This window comes from Halichoerus grypus, chromosome 9 (assembly GCF_964656455.1).
Source record: "Halichoerus grypus chromosome 9, mHalGry1.hap1.1, whole genome shotgun sequence".
In the NCBI taxonomy this organism is placed as follows: Eukaryota; Metazoa; Chordata; class Mammalia; order Carnivora; family Phocidae; genus Halichoerus; species Halichoerus grypus.
Genome location: NC_135720.1, coordinates 140980102 through 140993024, shown reverse-complemented (window position 1 = coordinate 140993024; position 12923 = coordinate 140980102). Strand labels below are relative to the sequence as shown.

General features: G+C 42.1%; 1 protein-coding gene across 3 annotated transcripts; it reads right to left on the bottom strand.

Moving 5' to 3' along the window:
- Nucleotides 1-4055: 4055 nt before the first annotated feature.
- On the bottom strand, nt 4056-12815 carry GMNN (geminin DNA replication inhibitor). Of its 3 annotated transcripts, none has more exons than XM_036112209.2 (7): nt 12662-12815; nt 10708-10765; nt 7670-7747; nt 6897-7044; nt 6188-6270; nt 5776-5886; nt 4056-4462 (listed from the first exon to the last, which is right to left on the bottom strand). In XM_036112209.2, the coding sequence occupies exons 2-7, from the start codon at nt 10756-10758 to the stop codon at nt 4301-4303; spliced, it is 633 nt and encodes a 210-aa protein (XP_035968102.1). In that variant the 5' UTR covers nt 10759-10765; nt 12662-12815; the 3' UTR covers nt 4056-4300. The 3 variants fall into 3 exon arrangements, with proteins under 3 accessions (XP_035968102.1, XP_077911874.1, XP_035968101.1); XM_078055748.1 differs by having other exon boundaries at nt 12671-12798; XM_036112208.2 differs by lacking the exon at nt 12662-12815 and adding an exon at nt 11980-12461.
- Between the last annotated feature and the right edge of the window lie 108 nt (nt 12816-12923).

The window sequence follows — 12923 nt, the reverse complement described above, 5'->3', positions numbered from 1 at the left end:
TGACTCACCTGGAAGTTGAAGGTGGTAAAACATAAGGCTTAGACTTGGGCTTTGGGGTATTTTTATGCTAAGCTTTGAATTTAAAACTGGTTTGCCAAAGTTCTAATAATTAGTTATTTTCCTTTGTTACCCCTTATAACTTCATCCTTCCCCAACATTTGAGTTCTCCTAGAACAGACTTGAGTCAAGAATTTGAGTGCAGGAACTGTATTTGGAAGATGATCTAAGGAACTAGCAACAGGGAAGGGAAGAAGGCGAGTGGGTGTGTGGTCAAGAACGTTACACCGTAGGTAGACGGTACTTGTGATCCTGCTGAGGGCCTGCTCTGGTAAATACACAACACACGCACCTCAGAGTTATCCCACCCAGAGGCCCCGGGAGCTCAAATATGCCAACTCCTATCCTTCTTGACCTAATGACCTAATGAGCTAGAACCTAAAATTCAACTGAGGTTTCTTGAAGGCGACAGGGTTAGTGGGGGAGTTTTCTAAACAGAGCAAAGTTGCAAGGGCCCAAGGCTGGGTAGTGGACATGTGTTGTGTCTGGTTAACTAGAATCAATTCTTTCTTCTGAGACACTGCAATCTCGAGGGGATAGCTGGCCCACGGTGTCGTCTTGAGACTGTCAACCAAGCTATCTTGCCCTCCCAAGGAGCAGCGACATAAGCCAAGCCACGCCAATCTCGCCATGTCAGGAAAGGGGAGAAAATCAGCACTAAGACAATGCCAATGAGCACCTGTTAGAGGGTCCCCCGTGCTGGTTTCTGCTTCTTCAGGACCGTTCTATTCTTCCAGTGAATTCCGTTTTTGTTCACAGTAGACAGTTTCTATTTTTAAAAAAGAACTCTGAGGAAGGCAGGAAGAGACATAACATGTCCCAGAACTTAAGAATATTTTTGCCACATCTTAGTAACATTTACTTCTCATCACAGATCCTCTCACCATCCCCCCACACCCACTGTTTTTAAACTTGTCTGTGCTCGTATATAGAAAAGCAATTAATTTAAGGTGATTTTAAAATCTGGCCACTTAGTTTCTAGTCGCTCTTGGGACTTTCTTATGTAAATGAATTCTTTTTCCTTCCCATAATTAGCTTTCTTTGATTTGATTGCACCAGGCTGAGACCTCAAAAATAATTAGTAATAATTGTGGCCCATTCTTCTCTAGTTCATGACCTTACAACTGTTTCTAAAGCTTCACCATTAATCATTCACCATGTTTGTTAGGCGTAGGAAGATAGCTTTTTATCAAGTCTTTTCCTGGCTTAGCTGTTAAATTTTACTGATGCTATTTTATTAGGATTATGGGCTTTCTCACCCTTCAATGTGAAGAATTTCAAGTGTGTACTAATACTGAAACAATCTCGCATCCCTAGGATAAACCCCAACGTGGTCATCATGTTTTCTCTTTCAGTAATATAACTGGATTAGATTTACCATTTTATTTAGGATTTGTCCATTTGTATTACCAGGGCTCTCGTTTCCCCCTGCTCCAAACCCTTTTGTGGGCTATCCTGGGCACTTTAGTATGTAATACTGACCTTATAGAATATACTGACAACTTCAGTCTAATCCAGGCTTCACACGTAACATTTTTCCAGTTGATTCTTAACCTGTTGCCGTTATCCTTACAGAAGCTCCCCCGAATTTTTTAAGTCAACTTCAAGTAAGTTATGCTAACTTGCCAGGCGTGATTGACTGCTGACCGTCTTTAAGGCATTTCATTGAGGTGTTCTGACATTTGATACCTAATTAAAAATCAGACTCATCATCTTAAGTAAATTCTTCCAAATTCCCCATCATCTAGGGTCACAGTTCCCAGGTCCTGGAGACTTAAAAATCGATCCCCAAAACCATGCCAAGGTCCTTAGGCAACTGATTTGCTTTCTGTCAAGATTCTAGTTTTATCTAAATGGAAGCAAACAGCAGGTACTCTTACCTGCTTTCTTCCACTCAACATCATTTGAGATTTGTCCATGTTGTTTATGCCAACTGTTACTTTATTGCTGAGTGGTATTCCACCGTATGGATACACCACCATCTGTTCATCCTTTCATTTGCTGGTGGACATTTCGGCTACTACAGATAAAACTGAGAATGTGCCGACTAGTCTTCACGTGGACATATGCTTTCATTTCTGTTAGGTAAGCACCCCTGGGAGTGGAATGGCTGGATCCTAAGGAATGCAGGTTTAGCTTTTAAGAAATGGCCATTTCCACAGCATTTGTAGTACTGAACCTGGCCACGAGCAGTACGGGGAAGATGCCCTTGCTTCATGGCCTCAGTATGTCGCCACAGTACGGTCACGTTTCCATTCTGCCAGCTGCATTCTGACAGCTCAGCGGCAGCTCACCGCAGGCTTGATTTGCGTTTCCCTAACGACCGAGGCTGCAGACATCTTGTCACGTGCTGGTCCGCTGTATACACCCTTTGGTCAAGTGTCCCAATTTTCCCCATTTTAAAAGCTAGGCTGTCTACTTATTGAGTTTAAGAGTTCTTTAGAGATACAAAGCTTTTGTTGGAGATTTTGCCAAATAGTTTCTCTCAGTCTATGGCTTATCTTTTCATTCTCTTCGTTCAAAGAGAAGTTTTTGATTTTTATGAAGTCCAATTTACTACAGAATTTGTACTTTTTGTGTCCTTTTTGAGAAATCTTTGCCAAAACCAGTGACTATAATTTTTCCCTTTATTTTCTTCTAGATTAATAGTGATAGCTTTTACATTAAATTGTAAAGTCCTCACTTCCCTTTTCCCTTTGCTCCCCACCACCAAATCCTGGCAATCCATCTTTCGCATTTTCCAGAAATACTTTCTATTTGCCAGGTCACCCTCTTCTGCTTAGCTCTCATTCATTCTAATAGCCTCTTGGCTCACTGCCTTCTACCCTTAACCCGTAATATTCTTTAAATTATTTTTTACTGTAGTAAAAAACACTTAGCATAAAATGTATCGTCTTAATTGGATCTTAGGCTACTGGCCCATACCTAGAACAGAGAGCTGCACGAACACAGCAGCCTCATGCAGCTACTTGAACATAAATCAAAGTTCAGTTCCGCATTCACATTAGCCACATCTCACGTGCTCAACAGCCTCGTGCGGCGAACTGGCCACCATGCTAGGTAGCAAAGGTATTTCCCACATCCCAAAGTTTTCTGGACAATGTTGCTGTACATTAATATCACTTCCATTTTCAAAGCATTCAGTTCAGGCTCTGAAGTAGAAGCTTTAACCATCAACACTGAGGTAGACTAACTCAGTATGAGAGGTAAGAACATTCAAGTTCTGTAAGGATAAATACACCTTGCCTAAAGGAATCCTTTAAAGCTCGACAAGCTCTTTATTGCCGATCTATATAAAAAGTACTTGGTATGCTTCTCAAAGAACATATTCCATCCCAAAGCTATGTACTTTGTAAACAATTTCCTTTCTCCTGTTCTTCATTCCAAACAGTACATATGGGAAATCCCTAATTAATCCACCCTTCTTATTCCTCAATATACATACTCTGTACTGTAACATATGTGAAATACGTGAACAGAAAATTTCACAACCCTTGGCTTTTTCCCTGCATCTAAGTGAATGTTTACCCCCCAACCCCCCCAAGAACAATCACCCACCATTTTAAGCTTCCAAGAAGAGTCAGATTGTACCAGCCAACTGGGCCTTTTCCTGGCTACTGAGATCCATGTGGGGAGCGTCCAATACTAGATTCTCACACTCCACCATCAGAAGTACTGAGTAAGAGTATATGGAAATCAACAGTCCCTACAATGAGCCTGAAGTACAACCAGACTTGGGAGTAAAAACCTCAACCATCTCAGTCTTAGGAGAGAGAAAAAATCCCTGGCTGGCTCGGTCAGCACAGCAAGCAACTCTTGATCTTGGGGTCGTGAGCTTGAGCCCCATGCTAGGTGTAGAGCTTACTTAAAAAAAAAAAAAGGATAAATTCATTTTCTCCAAGACAGCAGAGCAACAGAAAGAAAACAACATAAAACCATAGAAACAGACACTTTCTCTAGCCTCGTTATACTTCATTCTTCCCAGATACACACAATGCTCAACAAGAGACTGAAGTTTATTTATCATATACACAAGTCATGTTTGACCACTGAGAAAATGCTATTTACATAAAACATCACAGATTAAAAATACATAGTATTTGTATTTTAATACAACGGGGGTCCCAGGATTCAAACAAGGAGGTCTGATTCCCACTCCGCAGTACAGTTGTTTGCTCTGCTACAAAGAACTCTAGTGGAGGTAAACTCTGGCAGTAAGTTTCTCAAGTCAGACCAGTGTGACTCACACACACGGTTTTGCATCTGTCGAGGAAGACACAGCATCTTCAGGACACATACCAACATCTGGGGCTTCCACGTCCGAGTCCTCCCCGGTTTCCTCTTCCGAGTCACACTCCTGACTGTTTGGTGATTCAGAGTTATCCAGAGGTTCCTCATGCAGTCTCTTTTGAAAGAATAAACCAACAATTTACTGTCAACACTATACAGGCCAAGTCCGTTAGCAGTGTGCTGGTCTCACTGACCCTCAATGTTCTAAAGAGGTCCTTTTCATAAAGTCTCTCAATTACATTCACTGACAGTCAAGTGTTCTATCGAAGTCTCCACCATGCTAGATCCCACTTCAGCGAAGTCACAGCGCCTAACAATTTGCTCATCTTTTTAAAGCACTGACGTGCCCTCACGGTCCACTCGAGTCAGTGCTTCTCAAGCTACCTAGAGCGAAGGACCAGGTTTTCTGATTTCCAGTCTGCAGTGGACCAACACACTCAGAGCAGCTGGGAGAGCTATTACACTACTTCCAAGGGAAAACTTCGAACAGTAAGTCTGTCACGGCTTTAAAATGTAAGCAATTCAGTACAAGAAAAGCCAGTATTTGAAAGTTTCTTCCTCTCAGCAAGATGATTTTTCGAAAACATGAATAAGTTTAAGACCTACTTTTTTAGTCCAATACTGTAAGTGAAGTCATCACGCTAATTCTTTGTTTTTCTTTAAAGATTTATTTATGAGAGAGAGGGAGGGAGGGAGGGAGGGAGCGCGCAGGGGGAGGGCCAGAGGGAGAAGGAGAGAGAAACTCTAGCAGACTCCTTGCTGAGTTCGGAGCCTGATGCCGGGCTTGATCTCAAGACCCTGATATCATGACCTGAGCTGAAACCAAGAGTCGGACACTTAACTGACTGAGCCAGCCAGGCACCCGGCCCCCCACCCACCCAACCCCAGGCTAATTCTTATAAACACATTAGCTTCTTCCAAATAAAACGTCAGATAAGACCACCAAACTTTAGTTTACCAATTAACAGTTTTATAAATGACGGTAATGTCACACTGGCATTCGTTATATTAAAACCTGTCAAAAAACTTGTCAACTGTGAAAGAAAAATTTTCCATATGTAAGTAAATTCCTTTTTATATTTCTACAAGAAAATAGATGTTCTTTTGCTTCATGATAATAATAATATCTAACAGTCATTGGGGCTCTTATGGGCAGGGACTTCTCTCCACTTTCATCGTTGTAACTCATTATTCTCATGACAAGCCTACAAAGTGCATATTTTACTCCCATCTTACAAATGAGGAAGATGAAGCCCTGACAACATACATAACCTGCTTGACTCAACAAACGTGACGGTGCTGGACAGGGAGCGAAGACTCACACCCAGGAAATCTGATTCCAGAGCCCGCACACTTACTGATGACACTGCTCCCTCAAATGAAGAAAAAACAGAGGATTCTGAGTCAGGTGAGTGTGCACATACCTACCTCTATCACCTCTGCCATGTACTGCACATGCTCCGCCACTTCTGCCAGTTCTCTGTTCTCCTTCTCCAGGCGGGCAATTTCACTGTCCTTTTGCTCAATTTCTTTGTGAAGCTATACGACATAAATAAAGTTCAGTACTGCACGGATCTGCCATGCTAGAAACCAAACCACCATGCCTCCAAGTCTGCAACGGAGGATAACCGACACACACATTCCCACGAAGTTCCTACCAACGGTGCCGCCTCTGGCCCCCGACGAGCTCCTCTGGTGTAACAGTTCTGGTAACAGAGCTCCCTTTCTGATTAGACTTGTCTTAGACCAACATTAAAGCTAGTTTATATCACTCCAACCAAGCAGAAGGAACGTAATCCTGGAATGTTAAAGATGGCCACAGACTACAGTCAGTACATACTTTCTCATTTTCCTTAAGTGCTTCATAGAGCGCCTTCCTCCGTTTTTCTGCCACTTCTTTCCAATATTGAGAGGATGGATTTTCTAAAATAAATTAACGTTTTCATGTAAACCTTGAAAATACTATTATACTATTATATGCTGCTGTAAAAACCCAATAATTTTTCTACAAAAAAAATGTTCCCACAACGCTTTATAGAACATCACCAGCTTCCTCTGTTGATTTCCACTGCCATTCCAATTCGAACTAGGATGAACAACAGGCTCCTTCTAGCTTCTAGCTCAGCCACGTTGCTGCTGGGTCCCTTCATTTTCTGCTATGTGCAAGTTCCTTTCTTCAAAATCATTCTCTAGATACTTTCTTTTGAAAAGACAATTTCCAAGTCTTGTGACACTTAAGACAATCTAATGTCAGAGCTGTCATATTAATCACTAACCTTTTAACATTTCATCCATATTTGGATCTTACCAAACAGTAAAGCCTGTTCACAGTATATACCATAAGAAATTTTCAACTATCTAAACATTTGAGTAACATATCTAATAGAGTCTCCAGATTAAGAGGCTGTGGGCAGGATTTGTAACAGTATAATAAGTGATTTGTTATTTTATTTAATATTTAAATAATTAAATATTAAATTAGTTATTAATAATAATTTAAATTTATCATTAACTAAAACATTTAAGAAAAGTTATACATTTTTTCATACCTGCAATCATAAGATCAAACGCTTCTTGAGTAACTTCACTAAAATTTTTATTTTCACTATGTTCTGGGACAAAAACAACTCCAGAGCTGGAAGCCTTAGATGTTAACTGGTCGTTCCAATGTTTCCTTTTGGATAAGGCTTTAACCAACTACAATGAGAATACATACATCAATCTCATTTATTTTGATTTAATGAACAAGAAAGTTGGGTGGTTTTATCATGTATGTATTAAAAACAGAGCACTCATATGTCTGTTTGAAATCTTTGGATCTTTTAAAAGAATCACAAATTTAAAACTCTACCAAAATGTAGTTATTTTTTAGGAATTTTATTTGCAGCAACTATCCTAGATTAGACTTAGGTCTAAGCCTTAGCTGAAATTATTTTTTTTGTTTAAATAACTGAGTACCACAGAAAGGCTGTATTTTCAGACCTGTAAAAGTCTAGACACCCTCATCTGTGATTTTATCCTTTACAGACAGGGGTAAATGAATGACTAACATTTTATTCCCAAAACATCAAACATTATTCCTGTTGGCTAACCCATAACTTCTTACATCATCCCAGTGCTACTGTAGGTCTTCATACCAATTCTGAACTTCCTAAATTGAACCATCAATACAAAAACCATTTCTGAGAGAAACACACAATCATTATTCTTGAATTATTTCCAAGCTTCAATGACCTAGGCATCTCCGGATCAAGGACATCTTGGAAAGGTCTTTAATGTAAAATTAGTATCATTTGTACCATTCTAGCCCGATAACACATACCTCATTCTCTCTTCCAACAAGTGATCCAGCTGCTGAAGGCTGAATCATCTTCAGAGTTCTTCTTGGCACAGGACTATTCTAAAAGTCAACGAAATTTATTATCTGGTTACTCAGTTGTTATACGGGTTATTACTCTCGTACTCCTATAATTTAGGAAAAAGAAAACACTAAGAATACTAGTATTTGGTCTGCTATATAATATTAAATAGGAGCAATATATTGTTTTTTTCAACTAGCAAACTTGTTATTTCCCTAAATTATAATAAAATTTAAAGAAAGCCTAATGGATCACATTACCCAAACTTGACACAAGTAGCTTTTCTCCTTCCATTTCAATACATGCTGTATTATAGTCATCTTGTTAACTAATCACATCCAGTTAAAAAATATAACAAAATTTCTAAGCTCTAATACTTCAGACCATATTGATGAAACTGCAGTACAACAGGAATATTTGTATTCCCTCTTAAAAAGATCTGCCACACAGAAACTAGAAACCTACCAGACATCATAACATTTACAGTAGAAACCCACAAAAGGGGTAAACTGGGGGAAAAGGTTATTTACACTGCAAAATATTTCTTCCCCTACTCAAAAATATTCATCTCAGACTTCCTTTAAATAGCAACTATCCCCTAACACATGTATATGTATTCACCAAAGGAATACAATTTTCAAGAACACACCTTATACAGAACCAAATACACATCTAAGAGGACCCCCCCCCCCCCCCCCGCAATCTTCACCTGACTGCAGAAGCGGTTTTGCTTCAAGCCCATTCATTAGGAGACGGCCACAAAGTCCATGCCAGAGGCACACGAGAATACCGTGAATTTGCCCACACTACTGTTTTGGAAAAAACTTAGCCTTCCTTATAACATGTAAATAGCTTCCCATATATTTCCTGATCTGAAAGCGCTCTCTCTTTTTGCAAAAAATCATTAGTTATCCTGCCGCCATGGGATAGCAAACAACGGTGAACACTCAAACAAGGGCAGCAAGAACATGACACCGAAGCAGCGTGGGAAAGTTTCTGCTTCCATGCAGTACTTCATAGGAGGAGAGCTCACCTTTCCCACGGTACAGTTTCTACTGCCGATTATTATCTCACTATTGAACTGAAGAACAAATGCCAGCTACTCTGAGAACAAATATTACAACAACATTTCAGATGTAATTTAGATTATAGATTAGTCCACAGACAAACAGAAGAAAACCTAACTCTGGACCCTTAATAGGAGGTGTTAATTTATTTAAATGCTTGCTACTAATAATGGCCAAAGAAGCCAGATAAATCAATGCCACACACAAAAAAATGGCCATTTTTAAGATTAACTTTTGTACATGTAGGCCTGAAGCACCCAGCCCCTGAGATGAAATATGGCTATTATCATTTTCTTCATACAGATCATGCATTGGAATACCAGACTCTTTAGAGCCAAGAGGTTCAGGTTCTTAGATATTAATAGGTCTTAATCTTTTTAGAAAACCATTTGGGATTCTGGGAACCCTTCTCTCAAAAAAAAAATGCACACAAGAGCACTACTCACATGGAGTTTTGCCTAATTGGTAGGAAATCCATGAACTCCTATAATTCACTCTTATAGATCTAGTTTTAGTCCAATCTCTTTCTTTTACAGAGATGTAAACTGAGGCTGGGATGCTAAATAATTCACCCAACGTCAGAGCTGTGGAGGCTAAATCAAGAATCAAACAGAACCAGTCCTTTTATATCCAAGATAGTTGTACTCTAGCTAGTACACATTACATTTTTCTTTAGATATAAAGATCTGCTGAAATGATATAAACTGTCTGGGATCTGCCTCAAAATAATTATGTGGCTCAAGGAGGAGTGAATGAAAATGTAGATGAAACAAGATTAGCCATATATTGATAACTGTTGAAAATTGTGAAGTTGAGATTATTATATTATTGACTCTATTTTTGAATATTTGAAAATTTTCATAAGAAAAAGTTTAAGCACACACACAAAGCTCAGTGGGAAAATGTCATCATCCTAAATGGAAAGGGATGGACTTAAATTATCAATGCACAGTTATTATTTAAGAAAAATAATGTAAGGACACTAAGGCAAGGTAAGCCATCTATCAGAAAGCATCTGCTATCACTTATGAAAGGCTTTTATTTATTCTATTTAATTTAAATCTGCAAAATGATAGTTTTCCTGAAGATGTGGTCTCATTACCGGGAACCCTCACCCTCTAAGTTGTGTGGCAGAAGCTTGTTAAGTTGTAAATTCATTTAGAACCTTAAGAGCAAATCAGTCAAAGTTACAAATTCAAAATTAAATTCTGTTCTTATTGTTATATGAATAAATATTTGGGATAAGATTTCCAGTGACAGCATATTGGGATTCAAAAAGTGTAGCAAAACAAGCAGGTTCGATGGTAATGAGTATGATCTTCTCTGGACACACGTGCACTGTAACGCAAAATGTGTCTCTAGTCAAAGACACCAATTCTCAAGATACAAAGGATTTTAATAAAGTCATTTTATAAAATGGAGCAGTGGAAAGAAAGCAACCACAATCTTATTTACAGAGAATCCTAAGGAATCTACTAAAAAACTACTAGATCTAATAAGTTCAGCAAGGTTGCAGGATTTAAGATCAAATTCAAAATGCAAAAATCAACTGTTTTCCATATAGCAGCAATGAACACACAGAAAATTTAATTTAAGAACAATTCTATCTACAGTAGCATTAAAAATAAAATACTTAAGAAAAAATTAAGCAAAAGGAGTATAAAACTCAATACTCTGAAAACTACCAAAACATTGTTGAAAGAAATTAAGACCTAAACAAACGGAAAGAGATTCCATGTAATGGGATCATAAAACTTAACTGTTCAACCTTAATTAATTTTTTTAAAGTTCTCTAGTGTTACTTGTCCTCTAGCTAAAAGCTCGGCACTTCAAAGTTTATAGAAACAATAGCCAGATTAAATTTAGTTAAATTATGTCAAAATGCTTCTAACCACATGCTTTCTTCAACAAATGAAAGTGATTCTATTACATACCTTTACATTCTCTTTGATTTCTTCTTGTTTCTGCTTCATACTCGGATTCATTATACACCTGGTGGAGTACAAAAAACTAGTAATTCATACCATAAACAGAAAGTGGTTTGCACCCGAAGGTGGAGTTTAGATTTTTTTGTTGTTGTTGAAAGTATTTACAAGTATTTACAATCATAGAACTCATTACTACTGTACAGTAAAACTACGATCTTTTCTCACTGTACCCAAACTCAGCCCCATCAATGACTACAGGGACTAAAGTTCGTGACTCTTACTATCTATATTACATACACACACACAAACAATAATTCTGGTTAGAAACATCTTGTTACAACAGGAAAATTAGGTATTCTAAACAAATTTACAAAACACTGTGGTGTCCTGGATTAAACAGAGGACTCAAAAAAACCTGAGAAATGGTCACCAAGAAAAGCAAAACGATAAATGGTCACCAGGTACGTGGGTATGCTCAAGTCTGTCCTGAAGAATAGCATTCTAGGGGCGCCTGGGTGGCTCAATCAGGTGGGCTTGGGTCATGATCTCAGGGTCCTGGGACCCAGCCCTATGTCGGGCTCCCTGCTCAGCGGGGAGTCTCCTCCCTCTGCTTCTGTCTGCTGCTCCCCGTTTGTTCTCTCTCTCTCTCAAACGAATAAATAAAATCTTAAAAAATAAATAGCATTCTAACTTTGCTGTTTCAAAGGCAGTTTTAAGCTATAATAACATTGGCTCTGGTACCCAGCAATAGGTCTGCAGTGATTTAATATCCGATCTGAGATTATGTATTCACATTGGCAGGGAATGTTTGACCATCACCATGAACTGAGACACTGCGGGAAGCGAGGAAGAGGGAGCAGAAGATAAAGGGATTACGCAACGTGGGTAACCAGACCGCTGGGCCAGACTCGCTCCAAACCCCACCTCCGAACCGCCGGGACAGGTCTGCGCCTGCCAAACATCTTGACTGCTGCACGTTATGCCTTCACTCGGTGCAGCGGCTTTCAGACTCCCACTGGGACTCACCTCCTGCTCAGACATTCACACCGAGCCCGAGCGCAAGCACAGACGAGCGTTTAAACCAAAAAACCCCTAATGGTGTGTGCACCTTATTTTCACTTCTATCTCATGTTAAGCAAATGCTGACCGGGACCCACTAAACTGAGCAATGTTTTCTCAAACCGCACGTCGCAGCCCGGGATCCCCAAATCGTTTACTTGGGTCTCGAACACTGTTTAGAAAAATGTAACCGAAGAGACGCGAGAACACCGAGCGCACAGCATGCGAGGCGCAAGTAGGGCTTCGGGAAACTTCCCGTTCCCTCGTCTGGCTGCATCCCGAACTGCGATGTGCGTGAGCTTCCGTCAGGGCCACGGTCCAAACAGGTGGCAGCCCCTGGCCCAACGCAGTCTCTCCTAGGCCTGTCACACGCCGGTCGGCAGCCCTGCACGGGGCTGGGGCCCCAGGACACGCAGAGGCACGGGGGACACCAGCGGCACCAACCGCGGGTCGTTTCAGCGGGCGACGCACGACTCCGCAGGCTCCGGGCACAGCGAGCCCCACGACGCGGCGGGCCGGAGCTCCCCGCGCAGGCCGGGGGTCGGCGGGACTCGGGGCTCCCGCCGCGGCTCCCACCGGGGCTCCCCGCGCAGGCCGGGGGTCGGCGGGACTCGGGGCGGCGCGCCGGGGCTCCCGCCGCGGCTCCCACCGGGGCTCCCCGCGCAGGCCGGGGGTCGGCGGCACTCGGGGCGGCGCGCCGGGGCTCCCACCGCGGGCACGCGTCCGGGACGCGCCCGCCAACCAATCGGGAGCGCGGACAGGAGAGCGCGCCAAAACCGACCCAGCCAATGGGGCAGCCCCTCGTCCGCGGGGCCCTGCCTCCCCCGCGCGCCCCGTAACGTCCACTCCGACCCCGGCCGCGGCCCGGCAGCCGTCAAGGGAGCGGCCCCCGCGTTCCCACCTCTCTCACGCTTATCGGACGGGCGCGCTCGGTCCTCGTAGCGGACGCAGGGAGCTGCGGCGGGAGCACCTCGCACACGGTCCACCGCCGCTGGGAAAGCTGGCGAACTCCGCTCGCCTGCGCGACGGCCACGTGACCAGCTGACGCCAGACGGATCCCGCGAATCGCCTCCCGCCTCCGCCCCTCGGCCCCGCCCCCTCGGCCCCGCCCCTTCCTGCGCCTGCGCGGTGGGAGTTGCGCGGATTGGGGCGGGGCCGTCCGG